This window comes from Hypomesus transpacificus, chromosome 10 (genome assembly GCF_021917145.1).
Source record: "Hypomesus transpacificus isolate Combined female chromosome 10, fHypTra1, whole genome shotgun sequence".
NCBI lineage: Eukaryota > Metazoa > Chordata > Actinopteri > Osmeriformes > Osmeridae > Hypomesus > Hypomesus transpacificus.
The window spans coordinates 622,868-642,326 of NC_061069.1; the positions used below are offsets into that span (position 1 = coordinate 622,868).

Genomic DNA, 19,459 nt, shown 5'->3' on the forward strand with positions numbered 1-19,459 from the left:
ACTGATGCTGCTGGACTTAATGTGGCCTCATGGCTCTCAGGGCTCAATCTCCCACAGGAACCTATAAACCCCCCCGCGCAGTCAGCCACTCTGATTTACCCTCTGTCATCCAGATACACGTCAAACAGGGAGCAACCCTAGATTAGACAGGATTCATGGAAATGTGGGCTCGGTTACATTGGATAAGGAACAACCCTGTGCGGGGTAGTACAATCCTATACTTCATATTTAAAAAGGGAAGGCGTGTGTGCGTGCGCGCTCGTTCATGTGCATGCGTGTGTGTGTTTCTGTCGTGTGTGCAGTGTGCCGCTGCTCCAGGACGGGGTCGTATGACTCGGTGTGTAACCCCGTGTCGGGCCAGTGTCTGTGTCGACCAGGAGTGGTGGGTCAGCTGTGTGACCGCTGTGCTGGGCCTGGCCTCAGCTTCCCCCAGTGCTCAGGTAACCCCTCCCCGTAGTAGACAGACACCCAGAACTTCAACTCTTCTAGAATTCGGAGAAGTCATGACATAGTCCGGGACTAGAAACTTGTATGGAGAATGTAGTTGTTAGATATCAGGTCATGTTCTCTCAAGGTTCTAGTGGCAGTAGAAGTCTTTGAGAGGATATCGACATTCATCACAGAAGGGAGGTTTGGATCATTCCCCCTTGGTCGGAAATCCATTATTATTGATTTGTTCCTCAGCTGGCTGTCTTCTGTATGACCAAACCATTTAGGTCCATTTAGGTCCATTTAGGTTCATTTCTCTGCTAACCTATTTGTTTTCCCAGTGATGTGAGTTTGAGCTTTAACATTAGTGTTGTCCTCCTCAGCCTCCGTCAGTCAGTGTGACCCAGCTGGCTCAGAGAGTACCATCGCAAACACACAAACGGTAAGCTGGCCTATCCTAACAGGGCTGACAGTGGCGTTCTCCCTTCACACACCTGTAACTGTTTGTATTTTGCACATGTGTTATTGGGGTCACCCACCCCCATTCCCAGGGCCGGAACCTTGGTGTGTGTGCTACGTGTTTTCATATTTGTTATCTGATAGCAGCTGCATGACCAAACCTGTATCCGGTAGAGTTTGCAAGGAAGAGAGGGTTTTTTTTCTTCTTAAACTAGTTGGATGTGAAAATTAACAGTAATCATAAGAGGAAAATCCGCTTCCTTCCATCTTGGAGAAACAAAAACAAAGTGGACAGGATTTCCAGAAGCTAATGTTGCTCTTGTTTTCTCTCTGTGTATGCTCAGTGTGAACCTCATGGACACAAAATGTCACCATTGTGCTCCAATGGTTTACTGTTGAAAGGAGGCTAATTCAAAGGCGCTCACTTGAGACCATTTGTAATTTAGTGATTTATGGGGTTAGTACTGAACAATAGTCAACAGGTAGTATACAATTGTTGTATACTAGTGTTAGTTTTGTATTTAAGGAGGACAATTATATTGAACATACAGTATATATATTTATACAAAACTCATAACCAGTTCAGCAGTATCCAATATTATGTTCAACTGATACTATACATTTGTAGAGCAGATTCAACATTTGCAACCTGTTCTATCTTACTCACAGTGGTAACTGTTGTTTTAGGGATTCTGTAACTGCTTGGCCCATGTGGAAGGACCCCTGTGTGACAAATGTAAACCTCTCTACTGGAACCTGGCCATGGAGAACCCTGATGGCTGCATTGGTAAGATTCCTGTTTGTGACCCTACAGGATTACAGCCGTGTCATGGCCATAACTAGTCTGTCAGTCAGAGTTATGGTGTAATAATATATATTTTTAAAAATAAATAATAGCTCAGTTCTTGGAAAAAAGTTAATGTTTTCAGAGTTTGATTGGAAGTCAGCTACTGGGTTTTGCTAACTTGCCTGTCAGTACAGTTGCCTTCAGCATTTTCAGCTGTATTAAATCACGGCTAGTAATCTGAGGAGGCTGTGACATCATAGAGAGAATGAATCTGGGGTTATCGTGTTGTTACCTTGGTGAGCAGGCTCCTTCCTGTCAGTGCTGCATCTGTCTTCCTGTCCCCAACAGGAAGTATTCTGAAGACAGCTGAGTTCTGCCCCACTGCTTTTAGGTGCTAAATAACCTGTGAGAAATGGTATTATCTCTAAGATAAGTCTAATAAACACATCTGATTATTGGTGTATACTTGTGAGTTTGGGGTTGTGTGGAGTATTCTGAAATGAAACCAAACCTAAAGGCTGTTGTCCTAACTCTGTCAGGTGAGGGAGGGAGCCGCCTATTCCCTGCCAGCCAGTGAGGGAACAGTTTGAGTCTTTGTCCAGATACCTGTCTAAAGTTACAGCCTTCCACCAAGAATGTTATCGCGGCCTGGCTGCCAACAGATATATGGAGGAATGGAAAAAAAGAGCTTTTAATATCCCAGGAATGCCTCAGGTTGGCTGTGGCAGGAGATGGAAGGTTGTGCTCGCTGCCTTGAAAGCACAGCCTCTCCCCAGGCCCTTTGATGTTGAGCTGGGAGGATTGGAGCTTCTTCTTGCTGCCGTGTCTCGCCCATGGAAGGGAAGGAATCCTGTAATCAGGATCTATTCACTGTGCCCTCCGGTGCTCTCCCTTCCTCACCCTGTCCTTGTTCTCTTTCAATATGTCTCTTTTACTCACACTCTCTCTCTCTCTCTCTCTCTCTCTCTCTCTCTCTCTCTCTCTCTCTCTCTCTCTCTCTCTCTCTCTCTCTCTCTCGCTCTCTCTCTCGCTGTCTCGCTCGCTCTCGCTCTCTCTCGCTCTCTCTCGCTCTCTCTGTCTCTCCCGCTCTCTCTCTCGCTCTCGCTCTCTCTCTCTCTCTCTCGCTCTCTCTCCGTCTCTGTCTCTCTCTCTCCGTCTCTCTCTCTCTCTCCTCAGGTCGTGCAGGTCATGTGGCAACACGTTTGTGGTTGTCCACTTTTTTGCTGTATTGTCATTGTTGCTGAACTCTGGTGTTTGTGACTTTGCATACCTCAAGTTACAGAGAGGCGAGGGGGGACCTCCTCATCTTACGAACTCTCCTCTTCTCCTTCTGGCCCCTAGAATGTGGCTGTGATTTCAAAGGGACTCTGAGTGGCGTAGGACAGTGTCAGCAGGTTGGTCTCCTGTTCCTGCCATGCTCACACACCACATTCCAATACAGCTCGGCACACCCTCCACTGTCAAGCAGAGGGGTTTACCTCACTGTCATTATTTTCGAAATACTGCTTGCCTAATATTACTCTTTAACTAGCGTAAGTCATTTGTCTTGGAGTTCCGCCGTTGTCAAACACATTTAGAATGTTCTTTCCTGACATGTTTATCTCTCAACCGGCAGTGTCCTACAGTAATATCCTAACATTCACAGTTTGTTCTTTTCCAGAAAAATGGCCGGTGTCCCTGCAAACCCAATACTTGCAGCCACATCTGTGATTCCTGTAAGGAGGGCTACTTCCTGCTACAAAAAAAGAACTATTTTGGCTGTCAAGGTGGGTCAACTGACTAAATATAAATAATATCATCTATAATAATAAATATAACAATTTCTTTCTTCACTTGTAAATGCGTATATACTATCAGGCCACACTAGACCTTGAGATCTACAATCGTTGTTCAAGGTGTGTCCTCAAACAGAAGCTATTTCGCTTGACCAAACATTATTAATGAGGAAAACATCAATGATTAACATGTCAGGATACCTATCTCCAGGTGAAGCCTGACCTCATTGAACACCACAGCATGTGCTAGTTATGCTTTAATCTTGAGATTGTAACCACTTCATCTCCTGTCACCGAAAGGTTGCCAGTGTGACGTGGGCGGGGCCATTGGACAGGCGTGTGATGATACGACTGGACAGTGTCAGTGTCGGAAAAATGTGGTTGGACGGACTTGTACTGAGTAAGCTCTAAACACTTTTATACAAGGACACATAGTTCTGTTTTCCTACACGTTATTGAGTCGCCATGGTCTCATGGTCACCAATGCTAAAAGATGCATTGGAATACATAATGGGAATACGAAAAATATTCAATTGTACCAGATTGTCAATTATTCATTTGTAAGCTGTACTGTATATTCTCTCTCCTAACAACGTCCCCTCCCTTCCAAAAAACAAGGCCAGCACCCAACCACTACTTTCCCAGCTTGCACCAGCTGAAGTACGAGGTGGAGAATGGCATCACACCCAACGCCAGGCTCGTACGCTTCGGCTACGACCCCCGGGCCTTCCCAGGGTTCAGCTGGAGAGGTTACGCCATCATGTCTCCTGCACAGGTTAGTCAGGCGGTTGCTCGTAACCTGAAAATACTGCAGTGAAAAAGCGAAGAAAAAGTTTCACTGTGAAAATATTTATAAAATATAAGTGACGAAGGACACAAGTGAAGGACACAATGTTGGCGAGGTTGTAAATAAAAGACTGAGGAATTGTGAACACAATGCAGTCGTGTACGTGGTTAAAAATCTGCCTTCCTTCCTGCGTTTCTTCTCAGTGATTCAGCAGTTGCTTTTCCCCGCTGCTCTAATTCTGTGCTTTTGTGTGTAAAATAGCTTCTATCCGAATACATCAGCGTTTGATCTGTGTGTTCATCCTATGGCGGTAGTGTGTGCAGTAGGTCTTCTTGACGGTAGCTCTTTCCTCCTGTGACCTGCGGTTTTCCTAGCTTTGTAGGTTGGTGGTAGGTGTCTAACCCTGTCTCTCCTCAGCCAGAGGTGATCATATCACTTGCCGTGGCCTTCCCTGGCCCCTTCCACATCCTAGTGCGCTACGCCACCCACCGCCAACAGAGGGCGAGGCGGGTGAGGGCCAGGATGTTGGTGGTGGACGAGGCTGGCTTTCACTCTTGCTGCGACTGTAAGTGAAGGGCCCTTCCTTCCTTCCTTCCTTCTATCCTTCCTTCCTTCCATCCTGCTCTCTTATCGTCCTTCCTTCCTCTCCTCCTTGTCCTCTTAGCTCCTCCCCGCTCTCCTCGGTGCGTCACCGTGTCCTGCTTTAACCCCACTCCGTCCCCTCCCCATGCATGGCCCGCTCGTTTGTGTTTAACACCCAGTCCTTCTTCCCGTCACCCCCGACCCCCCCACAATCCAGCACCCTCTCCAGTCAACCGTGTCCCCTCCCTCCACCCCTGTCTCTGCAGAGTGACATCAGGTTAACAGTGCATGTTGATGAGGCTGGGCACTCATCCTACCGCATCCTCCTACGGTATGCTAACCCTGGGGCCGCAGGTGTGACTGGTAGCGTAGTGGCTACCACCATCAGGGGGGGCCCAGGTAAGCCCGTCCTCTCTAAACCCCCCCCCCCCTCTCCGTACACACACACACACACACACACGTGTACAACTGCCCAGTTTGCCCACTCATTCACCGGAATATTCATTGAACGAAATGATTGCATCAGTTTGACTCACCATCCCTCACTGCATGCTTGCGCCCTACCCGCCTCTACCACAATAACAACACATATCTAGATTCAACCTCCTCCTCAGAGGACGGTAGTCTGTGTGCCTATGCGCACCCCGCTGCGCTATGGCCCAGCGGGGTGTCAGCTGTGACGCTGTGTTTAGTACGTGGCTGAATGCTCCGCTGCAGGGCCTGGCCAGAGTAAGGAGGTCGTCTTTCCTCCCAGCTCTTCCCCATCCTTTGTGTCGGTGCCCGGGGATGGTTACGCAGAGCCCTTCCCTCTCACCCCCGGGAGATGGGTCATACGCCTGCGAGCCGAGGGAATCCTGCTGGTGAGCACCCTATGGGACTGTCATCAGCCAAAACACTGCCCGTCCCGTACCACGGTCTTCTCTCTCCTTACTCCTCCCGTCCCACCCCCAGGACTATTTGGTGCTTCTGCCCAGCGACTTCTACGAAGCTCCTCTCCTCCAGGAGAAAATCACCCAGCCCTGCACGTATACATCCACCTCCGACACAAAGTAATCCCTGCAGTTCCTCTCCAGAATCCCAAACGGCTCTCTGTTTACATGTTAGCTATGACTGGCCACTGTCTGGGATACGTGCTTGTTAGTCAATGACCCTGACAGTGTTGTGTCTTTGTCTGTGTGTGTGTGGCCTTCTGTCCCAGCTGTCTGCTCTATAAGCACGTGTCGATGGACAGCTTCAGTTCAGTGCTGGGCTCGCACGGCTTGCTCTCCACGCGCAGCGCTCGGAGGAGGAGGAGGCAAGCCCGTGTGCGGCGCCCCACACCAGACCACCCTGACATGGCATCCATCACGGGGAGACAGGTGGGCATGGCCCCCCAGGGCCTGGAAAGGCCTCGCACACACAGACACACACACACACAGACACACACACGTGCACAGACACACACACACACAGACACACACACACACACGCACACACAGACACACACACACACAGAGACAAACTAGCACGTACAGTAAACATCCAAGCACACACACAACTTGTTGTATTCAGAAATACCTTGGATTGTCTGGGTAAGGGGGCACACAAACCAGGCTCGGCTCCAGAATGAAGAGGATTGAGGAGGCATTTGGTTTATAGCTCTCTTACAGAAACTCTTATAGCTAAAATAAGGAGAGGGGGCACAGGAGCAAACCCTGGCACACACACAGCATTGATAAGTGATGAGTCGTATCATGTATGTGTGTGTGTGTGTGTAGACCCAGCTGGAGCTGAGCCTGCGCGTGGCCCAGCCAGGGCCCTATGTCCTGGTTCTGGAGTACGCCAGCGAGTTGGACATCGTCCAGAACGTCAACCTGCTCGTCACCAGCCAATCAGAAGCCCCGATCCAGGCCCGGGCCAATATCTATAACTGTGCATATAGGTAAGTGTGTGTAGTTGTGTGTGTGTGTCTGTGTGTGTGTGTATGTGTATTAAAGAGTGTGTTGACCCCGGCAGCTTCCTGTGTCGGAGCGTGTCTGTGGACGGAACCAATCACGTGGCAGTTTTCCATCTTACCCACAAGGCCGGGCTTATTCTCCAGGTCTCCACGGCCTCTTTCCTGCTGGTAAGAGAGAGCCTCTCTGGCATGTAGCATGCTGGTTAGAAGAGATTTCTTCAATTTCCTGTCAACTGTTTGCTCTGATCTTTGTCACTAGTACAAAGTGTATGCGGTACCTGTGGAGGAGTTCTCCATGGAGTATGTGGAGCCCAAGGTGCTGTGTGTCGCCGTTCATGGACACTTCACTGAGGACAGGTACAGTAGAGCTCTCTGGTAATACTAGCTCATTACTGGATAGCGTGTAGAGACCTCCACAACATCAAACTGACTAGCCGAGTATTTTGGAGAAAGTGCTGCTAGCTTAACTAGTAGGCCACTAGTCACCCCCCCCACAGAGACACAAACACACAGCTGGTTTCCAGGTGTGACTCCATGTGTTCCCAGGGCTGGACATGGTCTGTCAGGTACCTGGGGCTGTCTCTCTCTCTCTCTCTCTCTCTCTCTCTCTCTCTCTCTCTCTCTCTCTCTCTCACTCTCACTCTCTCTCACTCTCTCTCTCTCTCACTCTCTCTCTCTCTCTCTCTCTCTCTCTCTCTCTCTCTCTCTCTCTCTCTCTCTCTCTCTCTCTCTCTCTCTCTCTACTTAAACACAGCCTTTTTACCTCACAGCCTCTCCTCACACCCAGCAGACACACTGAGATGTACTGCTCATATTGAGCTGTCAACATCAAGTCCTATTATATTTTTTTTTAAGCAGAAAATTGCATTTTCAAAGACGTCCTGCCACTCTCCCACACAATGCACCGTTTTTTTGCCATTGTATCAAGCTATTAGCGAGTTGATATCTGATGTAGAAAACAAACTGAATTCAAGTGGAAAAACAAACACCATCGAGTTTCCTTGAAATGACAGTTTGTTCACATTAAACCGTAGTTCCTTTCATGCTGCTGCACCATTTAGACATAAAACAAATATGGAGGAAAAAGCATTCGACGAGAACCCAACTGTGAGCCTATAAAAACAAATAGCTTTTTGTCGTGATAGAATGGGTGATAAGAGCTTGAAAAAGAGTGCAACGGCCTCTCAAGGATGTTGGGGGATATTTCAAAATAGTGTCTGGTGTGTGCCATTCTAATGGAGAAGAAAGTGAATGAGGATGGGGGGGGGGTTTGCTAAAGAGAATGAGAGAAAGGAGAGAGAAATGGTGGGGCTACAGGGTGGGGAATGAGGGGCTTACCAGAGAGGGTCAGAAAGGTTGCTCCCCTCAAACAAAGATTTCACAAGACGTGTGAGTGTGCGCGTGTGTAAGTGTGTGTGACGTGTGGCTTGTTGAAAAAAAAATATAATACTGATGAGAGAGAATGCGATAGCCAGGGGATGTCTACTACATTTGAAAGAGGATTAGTTCAGATTATCGTAGGTCCGCAGGTCGTGACCTCGCCCCGGTCACTGACCCGGCTCATTTTTTTTTCAAGTCACATTTTTCTTGGTCCGTGCTTGGCAAACACTTCAAACCCTTTGTCCTTCTGTTGACCCCTCCACCCCCCTCCACCCCCCAGTCAGTACTGTGTTCCTAGTCGCTACCCCAGGCCTGGCGCGGCTCTGGTTCTAGACGCCGCCCGCGACGGTCGCCTCTCCCCCCCTCGTGGTGATGTTTCCCGCCCAGCCCAGGAGAGCGAGGACTGGAGGCGGAGGCGACAGTCCGAGGGCCAGTTCTCCCTCCCTGTCCCCCAGAGCGAAGGGCTTCTGCTCAAATCCCTCCAGGTATACGCTCATACGACGGGATTGATTCCCCCTCTGCCTCAGAGGCCTACCACAATAGTCTCTATATATATTACTCCCTCACTCTCCCTCTCTCTCAATGGGTCTCATTCTCAATATCTCTTTCATTATCTCTCCACGTCTCTCGCTCTCCACGTCTCTCTCCCTGGCTCTCTCTCTGTCTCCCTCTCTCCGATCACTGCAGACAGAGGTCAGTTTCAGCACCAGGGTTCCTTCTCCGAGCAGATACGTGGTGGTCGTCCACTTCCGCCAGCCAGAGCACACCACCTTCCCCGTGGAGGTAGTGGTGGACGCAGGCCGCAGATGGATGGGTAAGTCTGGACACCAGGGCCTGTGGGTAAGCCCGGGGAAATGGAGGGGTTCTTTACCTCGATGTAAGCACGGAATTCTGACTCTGGTGTCCTTTTAGAGGATTGACGATTCTGGTATCGGTAAATGTGGGGGATTCTTTTGGTTTGCTGGCTCGGAAGTGGTTCCCTGTCAGATTAAGCCCCAGCCCCTCCCCCTCCACTCTCCCCTCCCGCCCACATGACAAGATGATCAAAGGGCTCGGACACACTTCCCCCTGATGGGCCTGATGGGAAAGGATTACCACGGAGCACGCTGACGCATCCCACTTCTTCTTCTCTCTCCACCTCTCTCTCCCTCTCTTTCTTCCCCCTGTCTCCCCCCACCCCACCCCGCCCTCACCCTCTCCTGCTTGGTCTCTTCTCGTGCCCTCTCTCTCCTCCCGTCTCTCCTCCTTCGCCCCTGTCCTCCTCCTCCTTTCGTTCTCCTCCTGCTTCTCTCCCCTCTGTCCTGCCGTCCAGGTTCAGTCAATGCCTCCCTATGCCCTGCGCTGTCAGGCTGCAGGGAGCTGGTCATTGCTGAGAAGCGCATCGCCCTTGATCTTCCCCAGGAGCCACTGACCATCTCTCTGAGGGTACCACCTGGGAAAACCCTCACTCTGGTAAGATGTCTGTACCAGTCGGCTACCAAGGTCTTGTGGTCCCTTCCTAACACACATCACGTGTTTTCCTGAGTTTTGTCTGAGCCTAGTTTTCAGTGTTGGTATGATGTATTAGACCTAACTCTTCACAACAAACAGGTTGCCAGATTAACCCCCCCCCACCCCTCCTCTGTTGTACCATCTCCCAAACAACAACAATGAGGGTTCTGTATTCTACCTGGAAACCCCCCCACCCAGACCTATTAGAGCTAAGCTCTTAAACCCACTAAGGTAGGGTAAGGCCAGAGTTTAGCCTGTACTGACTTTGGGACTGTTTGTTTTACCCCCTGCACACTGCAACCACTCAACACTCAAAGCACCCTCTATCAGTGTTTTATTATTTTTGCCCCATATTGTTAAACACGTTCTCATCCCTTTAATCTATGTTTAGATTACATTTAGGTGGGATTAGATGTTGTTTACCTTAGATTAGCATCAACATGGAAGAGAGATAGTGCGTCGTGCGTGAGATAGTTGCTGTTTGGTTCTTATGAGATTGACGTTGATGTTTTGTTCCGCCTCAGGATTATATCTTGCTGGTTCCTGATGATAGTTACACCCCTGATCTCCTGAAAGAGAAGCCGCTGGATAAATCTTCAGAGTTCAGCCGACTGTGTGGAGCAGAGGGGTTCTCCATACAGTACGTACATACATCTGCTGGTGGTCTTCTCCAGGCTCAGGGAATCAGCGCTAAGCAAAACAGTCTCCTTTCGACATTAATCATGATTTCCGTTGCTTCTACTGTTTATAAGAGAAAATTAGTATGTCCTGGAGTGACCTGGATTACTTGGCTTCATGTCCATATATAATGTTCTCAACTCCTGAACATATTGAACATTTCAGATTGAACAGTTTCTGTTAATGCCATTTGAGCTTTTGTAAATGTCGCCCTCTAGTTGTAGTGATAGAGTGCCCCACCTTGCCCGTCTCCTCCCCTCCAGCCCCAGGACATCCTCTCGGTTCTGCCAGGACTCAGCCCGCTCTCTAGTTGCAGCCTTCAACAACGGAGCGCTGCCTTGTAGCTGTGACCAGGCTGGGGCTACTGGACCCACCTGTGAGCCGCTGGGAGGCCAGTGTCACTGCAGGCCGCATGTGATTGGCCGCCAGTGTACCAAATGTGCCACCGGATACTACGGCTTCCCGTACTGCAGGCGTGAGTTTGGGTGTCACCCAGTCTCCTGTCCATCTTATCAATACGAGCAAAAAAACACGTTGGCGCATTGTGTGTAGCTGTATTCCTCTGGCGGATGATCAATTCCTGTTTCAGGCCATTAAAGCGTTGACAGACTGTAAGAAAGGCTTGGACACTCACTGCAGACACCAGACAGACAGTTACATGTCAGACAGACATAAAGACAGACAGACAGATGCCAGACAGACAGACAGACAGATGTCAGACAGACAGACAGACAGATGTCAGACAGACAGTCGTCAGACAGACCGACAGACAAACCGACAGACAAACCGACAGACAGATATCAGACAGCCAGACGTCAGACAGACAGATAGACATCAGACAGACAGACAGATTGATTTGATTCGACGTGATTGATCCCATGCCCGTCCCCCAGAGTGTGAGTGCGGGGTGCGTCTGTGTGACGAGGTGACGGGCCAGTGCATCTGCCCGCCCCAGACGGTGCGGCCGGCGTGTGACGCGTGTGCCAGCCAGACGTTCAGCTACCACCCCCTGCTGGGCTGCGAGGAGTGCGACTGCTCGCCCAACGGCTTGCAGGCTGGCGCCGGCCCCGACTGTGACCGCGACACCGGACAGTGCACGTGAGTGGACCAGCGGAGTGGTTCATAGTGTTATGGAGGGATGGATCATATTGTGACGCTATGTGAATTCAGTCCTGCTGTTTCATTTCTTGAGATTTGATTTGTCTGTAGTGCTTGCTGCACAGAGCAGAGCATGGAGATCATTGGTGTGTGTGTGTGTGTGCGTGCGTGCCTGTGTGTAGATGCAAGCCCAGGATTGGCGGGCGCCAGTGTGACCGATGTGCTGCTGGATACTATGGCTTTCCTGACTGTGTACCGTGTGACTGTGCCCAGGGTGGCGTGACCCCTGAGGTGTGCCACTCTGACACGGGCCAGTGTCTCTGCAAGGTGACCCCCCCAGACCACAGACCCCTAGCACACACTGTTTCAATGACACCCACTCAGTTTGGATCCATTTACATATTTATTTTTGTATTTATTTTTATATTTTGTGCAACTTTTTTTCACCCGCTCAGTTTTCTACTTTGTGGATTTTTGTGGTCACTTCCTGTATCTCGTTCAGCCCTGACAGGGTGTTGTCTTGTGTGTTCTGCAGAGAAACATGCAGGGGGACCGCTGCACTACCTGTCGTGAAGGCTCCTTCCACTTTGAGCCCTCCCACCTCAGTGGCTGTATCACCTGCTTCTGCTTCGGAGCCACTCACCAGTGTCAGAGCTCCAGCAAGCGCCGGGGCAAGGTGTGTGTGCAACTGTGTGGCTCCAAAGTCAATGCAGGAAGTTGCACGTAGGAAACCTGCTCAGGCAGATTAAGGAACACATCCTTATCTGGCCAAGCCATCAGCAGCCATGGCAGAAACCCAAATTCCAGACCCTCAGCCTAGTCACACCTGCGGAACACAAACCAACTATGTTCTGTGGTGAGCACAGCATGCGCTACGTACACGCATGTCACTATGCTTCTAAAAGTCTCTTTCCTGTTCTCTCCCTCCAGTTTGTGGATATGCAGGGCTGGAGGCTGGAGAGAGGAGACCAGGAGGAGGTGTCCTCGGTCCTCAACCCCAGCAGCAACACACTGGTGGCTGATATCCAGGAGCTGCCTACTGCTGTTCAAGTGCTCCACTGGGTGGCGCCCCGCTCCTACCTGGGAGACAGGGTGAGTGAAGGGACGGGGAGGAGGGACAGTCCTCCTGGTTTCACAAAGAAATGCAGGCAGGCATCTGAGGGAAATGTAGTGCTTCTTTTTTCTTGAGGATTAAAAGGGGTCTGGACATTGGCTCATGTTTCAGGCAGACAATGACAATATAATTGTATTTTACTGTATAAAACTGTCCTGTGGACCAAGTGTCACCCAGTCAAGGCTCCAAATGGCAAAAGAATCTTGACAAATTGTTTCAGGGTTTTGCCCCTCCATTTTGAGAGGCAAAATGTTTTTTATTTTTTTATGTCATTTATATTTGAGTCATTTTTAGGGGTTTACATCAACTCGGTGTCCATGTCTCTGTCAGGTGTTGTCCTACGGAGGCTACCTCACCTACCAGGCCAAGTCCTTTGGTATTCCTAGCGAGGGGATGAATCTGTTGGATAGGAGGCCGGACATCCTGCTGAGTGTATGTATACAACACAACCTAACATGCTCGTTTACTCACACACACGAACACACACACACACACTCACTCGCGCACGCACACACACACACATATATACACTCACACTGTGGAAGAAATTGGGATTTCCTGTGTTCTTGCATTATTCACTAACCAATTGACCTAGTCATTGGATACTAGTTAGTATCTTCTCATGTAAGCTTACCATAAGTAGGGTTTATCTATTTGTCAGGGTTAATAGATGTTCGGGGTCAGGAGAAAGTACTGGCTAAACGTTCCTTGTCATGACTACAAGGAGAGCTCCAACTATGAACTCTCTAGTCTGAGTGGTCATGTGTTGGGAACAGTGCATCTCTTTCTCTGAGACTGTTGTAACTTCATTACTACCTGACTGTCACTATCTATGTTTACATTCCTGTGCCCTATAAAAGATGGTCCTCTGGCCTTCAGAGCGGAGAGAGACATGATTGAGACCTAAGCCTGGTGTTGTGTTGTCATTTAGTGTCAGAGGTCTGGTTTTCTCTCCCAATCTGCAGATTGATAATACTTATTTAAATCCAGACCTCAACTGAACTTGGTCATTCCGTTCATGAAGAGACAGACAAAACCCTTTCTTCATCAACACACACACACACCCACACACAAACTCATACACACTCATTCACTCACTCACTTACTCACTCACTCACTCATAAATTAACCAGAAAGACTGCAAAAGCTTTCTGGTTAATTTGTGTGTTCACCTGTCATTTTGCTTCCTGCTGTGTCTAACCCCCTGTTATGTCTATGTGGTTGTCCCCAGGGCCAGGAGATGACCCTGGTCCACCAGAACCCCCAGCCCCCCACCCCAGACAGACTGTATCAGGGACGGGTCCAACTAGTGGAGGTATCTATTCACAGACTGGAACTCTCTCTGTGGCTTCTACACAGCTCAAGTCCAGATCACCACCAACTCCTTTTATGTCAATGAAGATGTGCGGCCTCTGTTTACAATTGGAGCCTCTCTGTCTCCAGGGAAACTGGCGTCACGCCAGCAACAACAGGCCCACCACCAGAGAGGAGCTGATGATGGTGCTGGCCTCTGTGGAGGGTCTAAGGGTGCGGGCCCTGTACTTCACCCGCAGCCAACGCCTCAGCCTGGGAGAGGTGGGCCTGGAGGAGGCTTCCCGAAAAGGGGTGGGGGGCCCCGCCAACACCGTGGAAGAGTGCGCCTGCCCCCCACAATACACCGGAGACTCCTGCCAGGTGAGAGAGAGAGAGGACGGAGCTCGATTGACCGTTTCCCTAGGGGCCCAGGGGTGCGGCATAGAAAAAGAGGGGACGAAGGGAGGGAGCGAGGGATGAGGAGGGGCAGCTTAAGTGGGAGAGAAAGAGAAAGACGGGCGTGAGAAGACAGATCTATTCCCCCTTCATCCTGTCATCCAGCTGGGCTGGCTGGGATGTCACGACACGCCTGAACAAAGAGCCACGCCTGTGCTCCGTGAGGTCACGGGGGGAGAGGAATGCACACGGAGGAGGGTTGGCCCGTGCGTATAGCCTCCCCCCGGGCCAGGATGCGATGTACGATCACGCAGACGTGATGTCAGCAATCAAACATCTGCAGCCGTGGTTACGCGGACGTTTGAAAACGTTGCTGCCGGCCGTGGTTTGATCTGAGCTTCTTTGTCTGCCTGGGTGGGTCTCCACGTCTCCTGCACCAATTATAGACATTCGTAGAAAATGTGGGGTTTTTGTGGGAGATTCTGATGTGATTTTCCTAGAAGTACTTAGAGTATCCTTATACAGTGCCCTCCAAAAGTATTGGAACAGTGAGGCGAATTCCTTTATTTTTGCTGTAGACTGAAAACATTTGGGCTTGACATCAAATAATGAACGTGAGACCAGAGATCAACGTTTCAGCTTTTATTTCCAGGTATTTACATCAGGATCTGATGCACAACTAAGAAAATATCACATTTTGTTTGAATCCACCCATTTGTCATGTGAGCAAAAGTATTGGAACAGATATACTTAAAACATATTTAAGTGAATAAGACTTAATATTTAGTTGCAAATCCTTTGCTTTCAATAACTGCAGCAAGTCTGTGACCCATTGACGTCACCAAACTTTTGCATTCTTCCTTTTTGATGCTTTCCCAGGCTTTCACTGCAGCCTCTTTCAGTTGTTGTTTGTTTTGTGGGGTTCCTCCCTTCAGTCTCCTCTTAAGCAGGTAAAATGCATGCTCTATAGGGTTTAAGTCTGGAGATTGACTTGGCCAGTCTAATACCTTCCATTTCTTGCCCCTGATGAACTCCTTTGTTGTTTTGGCAGTGTGTTTTGGGTCGTTATCTTGCTGCATGATGAAGGCTCTGCCAATCAGTTTGGTTGCATCTTTCCTTAAATTGGCAGACAAAATGTTTCTGTAGACTTCCGAGTTCATTTTGCTGCTGCCATCATGTGTTACATCCTCAATGAAGATTAATGAGCCCGTCCTAGAAGAAGCCATGCAAGCCCAAGCCATGACATTACCTCCACCGTGTTTCACAGATGAGCTTGTGTGTTTGGGATCATGAGCAGTTCCTTTCTTTCTCCAAACTTTAGCCTTTCCATCACTTTGGTAAAAGTTAATCTTTGTCTCATCAGTCCATAAAACTTTGTCCCAGAATTTTTGAGGTTCATCTCTGTACTTTTTGGCAAATTCCAGCCTGGCCTTCCTATTCTTCTTGCTAATGAGTGGTTTGCATCTTCTGGTGTAGCCCTTGTACTTTTGTTCATGAAGTCTTCTGCGAACAGTAGATAGTGATACCTTCACTCCTGCCATCTGGAGGTTGTTGCTGATCTCACTAACAGTTGTTTTAGGGTCTTTCTTTACAGCTCTCACAATGTTTCTGTCATCAACTGCTGATGTTTTCCTTGGTCTACCTGTTCGACGTCTGTTACTTAGTACACCAGTAGTTTTCTTCTTCTTCAGGACATTCCAAATGGTTGTACTGGCTATGGCCAATGTTTCTGCAATGGCTCTGATTGATTTTCCATCTTCTCTAAGACTCACAATTGCTTGTTTTTCACCCAAAGACAGCGCTCCGGTTTTCATGTTGTTTTCACCTCTGAATACAGTCTGCATAGACAAAACCTATCTTACCCAATCTGAACCTGAGTGTAGACATACAGTGGTATTTATTGATTGAATAATGTATGTAATAGGACACACCTGGGCAACAAAACACACCTGTCAGTCATATGTTCCAATACTTTTGCTCACGTGACAAATGGGTGGGTTCGAACAAAAAGGTGATATTTTCTAATTTGTGCATCAGATCCTGATGTAAATACCTGGAAATAAAAGCTGAAACGTTGATCTCTGGTTTCACATTCATCGTTTGATGTCAAGCCCAAATGTTTTCAGTCTACAGCAAAAATAAAGGAATTCGCCTCACTGTTCCAATACTTTTGGAGGGCACTGTATGTTAGAAGTGGGTTATTAGTCGAAGAGATGGAATGGTTGGGTTTGTTCTGACTGACGAATACTTCATGAGGTGGATGACACAAATATGGGATGAAAAAGTTCCACACTCAGACCAGACAGTGAGTCACTCATAAAACCAATTTCTAATGTACATGACACATTTGACATTTTATTAACCAAGCAAATGCTTTTATCCAAAGTGACATAGAAATTGTGAATATAGAAAGTACAGGATCAGAAATGCACACGGTCTAACACAATTTTGGTGGTCAGATTCAAGAACGTTCTGTATTTCTGTGAAAACATTATAAAAATGTTTTTTCGGCGTCATTTAGACCTAGGTCCATCCATAAAACACATCACAAGTTGTGGCTTGATCCTCCCACCTTTCAATAAAGTTTATATTAATTGATATGTTTTTTTTTAGATGTACTCTTAGAACTCAATCCATAATGTTGTGTGTGTGTGACAAACACCACGGGTAGGGTGTGTTCAGAGGAAATGCATAATATGTGCCCTGAGGCGCTAAGAAAAGGAGAGGTGCCTTGACACATATCCAGGCGTGGCACTGTATCTGGCAACCTCACACACACACACACACTCACACACACACACACACACACACAGGAGTGGCTGCTAAAGCAACGGTCTCGAGGACAGATGTGTGTTTGCTGTTTGGTTAGTGTGATTCAGGTGTCTGAAAATGTCTGACCCCTCACACAATCACACTTCCATGCTCAACACAATCACCTACACACCTATGCACACACAACACACTGAAAAACAGTGACAAACCGTTTATAAAACACAGCGCTGACTGTGCCACACCCTCGACAGCAACCTTTTGTTAATGAATACACATCTTTAGCCTCTTACTTTTCTTTATGACTTTCTGTCTGTGTTAGTGATAACAGTGTGTCGTTGCTGTACTCCATAGTTGTGTTTTTATGTTAGTGTGTGTTTGCGGATTCTGCGCCGGTGTGTACTGTGTGCAGTGTGTGTCCTAACACTTCTCGGCAGAGCTGAATCAGATAGGTGAGGTGCTCTTGGGCGTGGCCTCCGTGTTTGTGTGTGTGCGTGTGTTTAAGAGGCAGCAACTGGGAAGAAAGGAGAGTTATTTCAGCGGTCTTGAGCCATAGGAATGTCAGACATGCGTGCGGATAGACACAGGGGTACAGGTGTGATACTACAAGCCCTGGGATGGGCCGCTCTGCTCGGAGTATGCAGCGCAGGGAACAGGCCTTTTCACGGTTGGGAGAGATCTCGCCACCGCAGACAAGACCAGGGGGCCCAGCGGGTTCACTTCCCCTCTCTTAACGGACATGGAGGACAGCAGGTCCAGTATCCCTTGGTTCACGAGCAGGGAACACAACAGCTTCAGTACCCCTCTGTCCATGACAGAGGGCAGACTGTTCACCACCCGTGTGTTACTGATAACACTGCTGGATCTCAGATACAGGTAAAACAACGGGTTGATTTGAAGTCTGAGGTGCTGGTTGACTGAGAATCAAGGGGATTTATATTGGGCTGCTGTGTGTGTTTCTGAACATGAACTCTGCTTGTGTCAGTGGAGAGCACAGCAAGAATGTATCAATGGTACTCAACTCCTGAGGCCAAGTATATCAAGTATTGCATTTGTCAAGCCAGGACACATACCAGTACACATGCAAGAGCAATTGACGACTGACACACCTAGGTACACTTAAGAAGTCTTGGGGCTTCGCTTGGCCGATGTCACCTGGTAGGTTTAGCTGAAAATGTGTTGTGAAAAACAGTAAGTATCATGTTACTTTATACATGTGGCATGCTTGTGTTCCTCTCTAACGGAACCAACTGATAGAAGATCTGATGTCTTGGTCCTTTGTGTTTATACTGTTGTGTTTTCCGTGTGTGTTCCAGAAATGTGCCCCCGGGTTTTACAGAGAGCGTGGTGGGCCCTACCTTGGGCGCTGTGTGCCCTGTAACTGCAACGGCATGGCCAACAAGTGTGAGGAGAAGACCGGACGCTGCCTGGTAAGACCTCTGCCCCACATGGGTCAAGTTTGGTACTTGAAAGTCCTTTCCAATATTTGACTGGACTCGCTGGGCTCTTTGTTGACACGCAGACACACGTATCAGGGAGTCAGGTGCCTGAGCGGTTAGGGAATCGGGCTAGTAATCTGAAGGTTGCCAGTTCAATTCCCGGCCGTGCCAAATGACGTTGTGTCCTTGGGCAAGGCACTTCACCCTACTTGCCTCGGGGGAATGTCCCTGTACTTACTGTAAGTCGCTCTGGATAAAAGCGTCTGCTGAATGACCAAATATAATTATATATTATAAATATAAATACATATATGGAGAAATAGATGTTCCATATGGGTAGAGCTGGGCACAGTCTTAAGTCACATTGACTCATGCAAGCAGAGCTCCCAGTGAACAACCCAGTCTGTTTTTCCTCTTTGGTAAACTGTACACCAATATTTACAGGACAGTCTCTGTAATGTTACATTGTGTAAAGGAATATACCCACCAAACATCACGTCTAACCAGCTTTTCAGTTTTAAGGGGGATTTTGACTTGGAAATGTTATTGGAGGAGCTATTTGTGCCGGAAAGAAAATATTTTAATCTGAATATATTTGGGTAGTTAGGGTTATCTACTCAGTATTAAGCAATGAGATGATGACCACAGATGAAGAGTACACACCTACATAGTCACCATGGCAGCCGTCTGTCTCCAGGGTGAGCCACAGCTTAGTCAGGTTCTCCTGTCTGATACAGGGCATCACCTGTGGGCACTTCTGCATGTACCTGACACCACCACATACTGACGAGCTACCACAGTAGAAGGGTCTCCCTCTCTCATTCATCTCTCTCTTTTGCCTTCTTTCCTTCTCTCTTTAGTGTTTTTTAGCCACCTATATTAGGAAGAAACCTTATACCTGTAGAAGCTCAACAATGTCTCCTCTTGCGTAACTTACTCAAGACTGGACCTGTGTGTGTGTGTGTGTGTGTGTGTGTTTGTGTATGACATACCGAAAACACATGACTGACAGCCTTCTTTCCTCAACGTGTTTCTCAAAAGCACAG

General features: G+C 48.4%; 1 protein-coding gene across 3 annotated transcripts in view; it reads left to right on the forward strand.

Annotated features, from left to right (window-relative positions):
• Positions 1-19,459, forward strand: part of LOC124472432 (laminin subunit alpha-3-like) — a 55,029-nt gene that overhangs the window by 21,193 nt on the left and 14,377 nt on the right. For 2 of the 3 annotated variants that reach the window (XM_047027256.1, XM_047027259.1), the window contains exons 15-41: positions 303-440; positions 813-871; positions 1,576-1,675; positions 3,017-3,069; positions 3,336-3,441; positions 3,751-3,850; positions 4,069-4,225; positions 4,655-4,802; positions 5,537-5,679; positions 5,771-5,868; positions 6,018-6,177; positions 6,577-6,740; positions 6,815-6,923; positions 7,015-7,112; positions 8,416-8,620; positions 8,823-8,949; positions 9,448-9,587; positions 10,151-10,266; positions 10,568-10,779; positions 11,198-11,402; positions 11,585-11,729; positions 11,938-12,078; positions 12,333-12,494; positions 12,847-12,948; positions 13,748-13,831; positions 13,960-14,190; positions 18,291-18,404. In XM_047027256.1, coding sequence (XP_046883212.1) covers positions 303-440; positions 813-871; positions 1,576-1,675; positions 3,017-3,069; positions 3,336-3,441; positions 3,751-3,850; positions 4,069-4,225; positions 4,655-4,802; positions 5,537-5,679; positions 5,771-5,868; positions 6,018-6,177; positions 6,577-6,740; positions 6,815-6,923; positions 7,015-7,112; positions 8,416-8,620; positions 8,823-8,949; positions 9,448-9,587; positions 10,151-10,266; positions 10,568-10,779; positions 11,198-11,402; positions 11,585-11,729; positions 11,938-12,078; positions 12,333-12,494; positions 12,847-12,948; positions 13,748-13,831; positions 13,960-14,190; positions 18,291-18,404 — 3,617 coding nt within the window. Of the gene's footprint in view, positions 1-302; positions 441-812; positions 872-1,575; positions 1,676-3,016; positions 3,070-3,335; positions 3,442-3,750; positions 3,851-4,068; positions 4,226-4,654; positions 4,803-5,085; positions 5,219-5,536; positions 5,680-5,770; positions 5,869-6,017; positions 6,178-6,576; positions 6,741-6,814; positions 6,924-7,014; positions 7,113-8,415; positions 8,621-8,822; positions 8,950-9,447; positions 9,588-10,150; positions 10,267-10,567; positions 10,780-11,197; positions 11,403-11,584; positions 11,730-11,937; positions 12,079-12,332; positions 12,495-12,846; positions 12,949-13,747; positions 13,832-13,959; positions 14,191-18,290; positions 18,405-19,459 lie in introns of all 3 variants that reach the window. The other variant, XM_047027258.1, reaches the window with a different exon arrangement.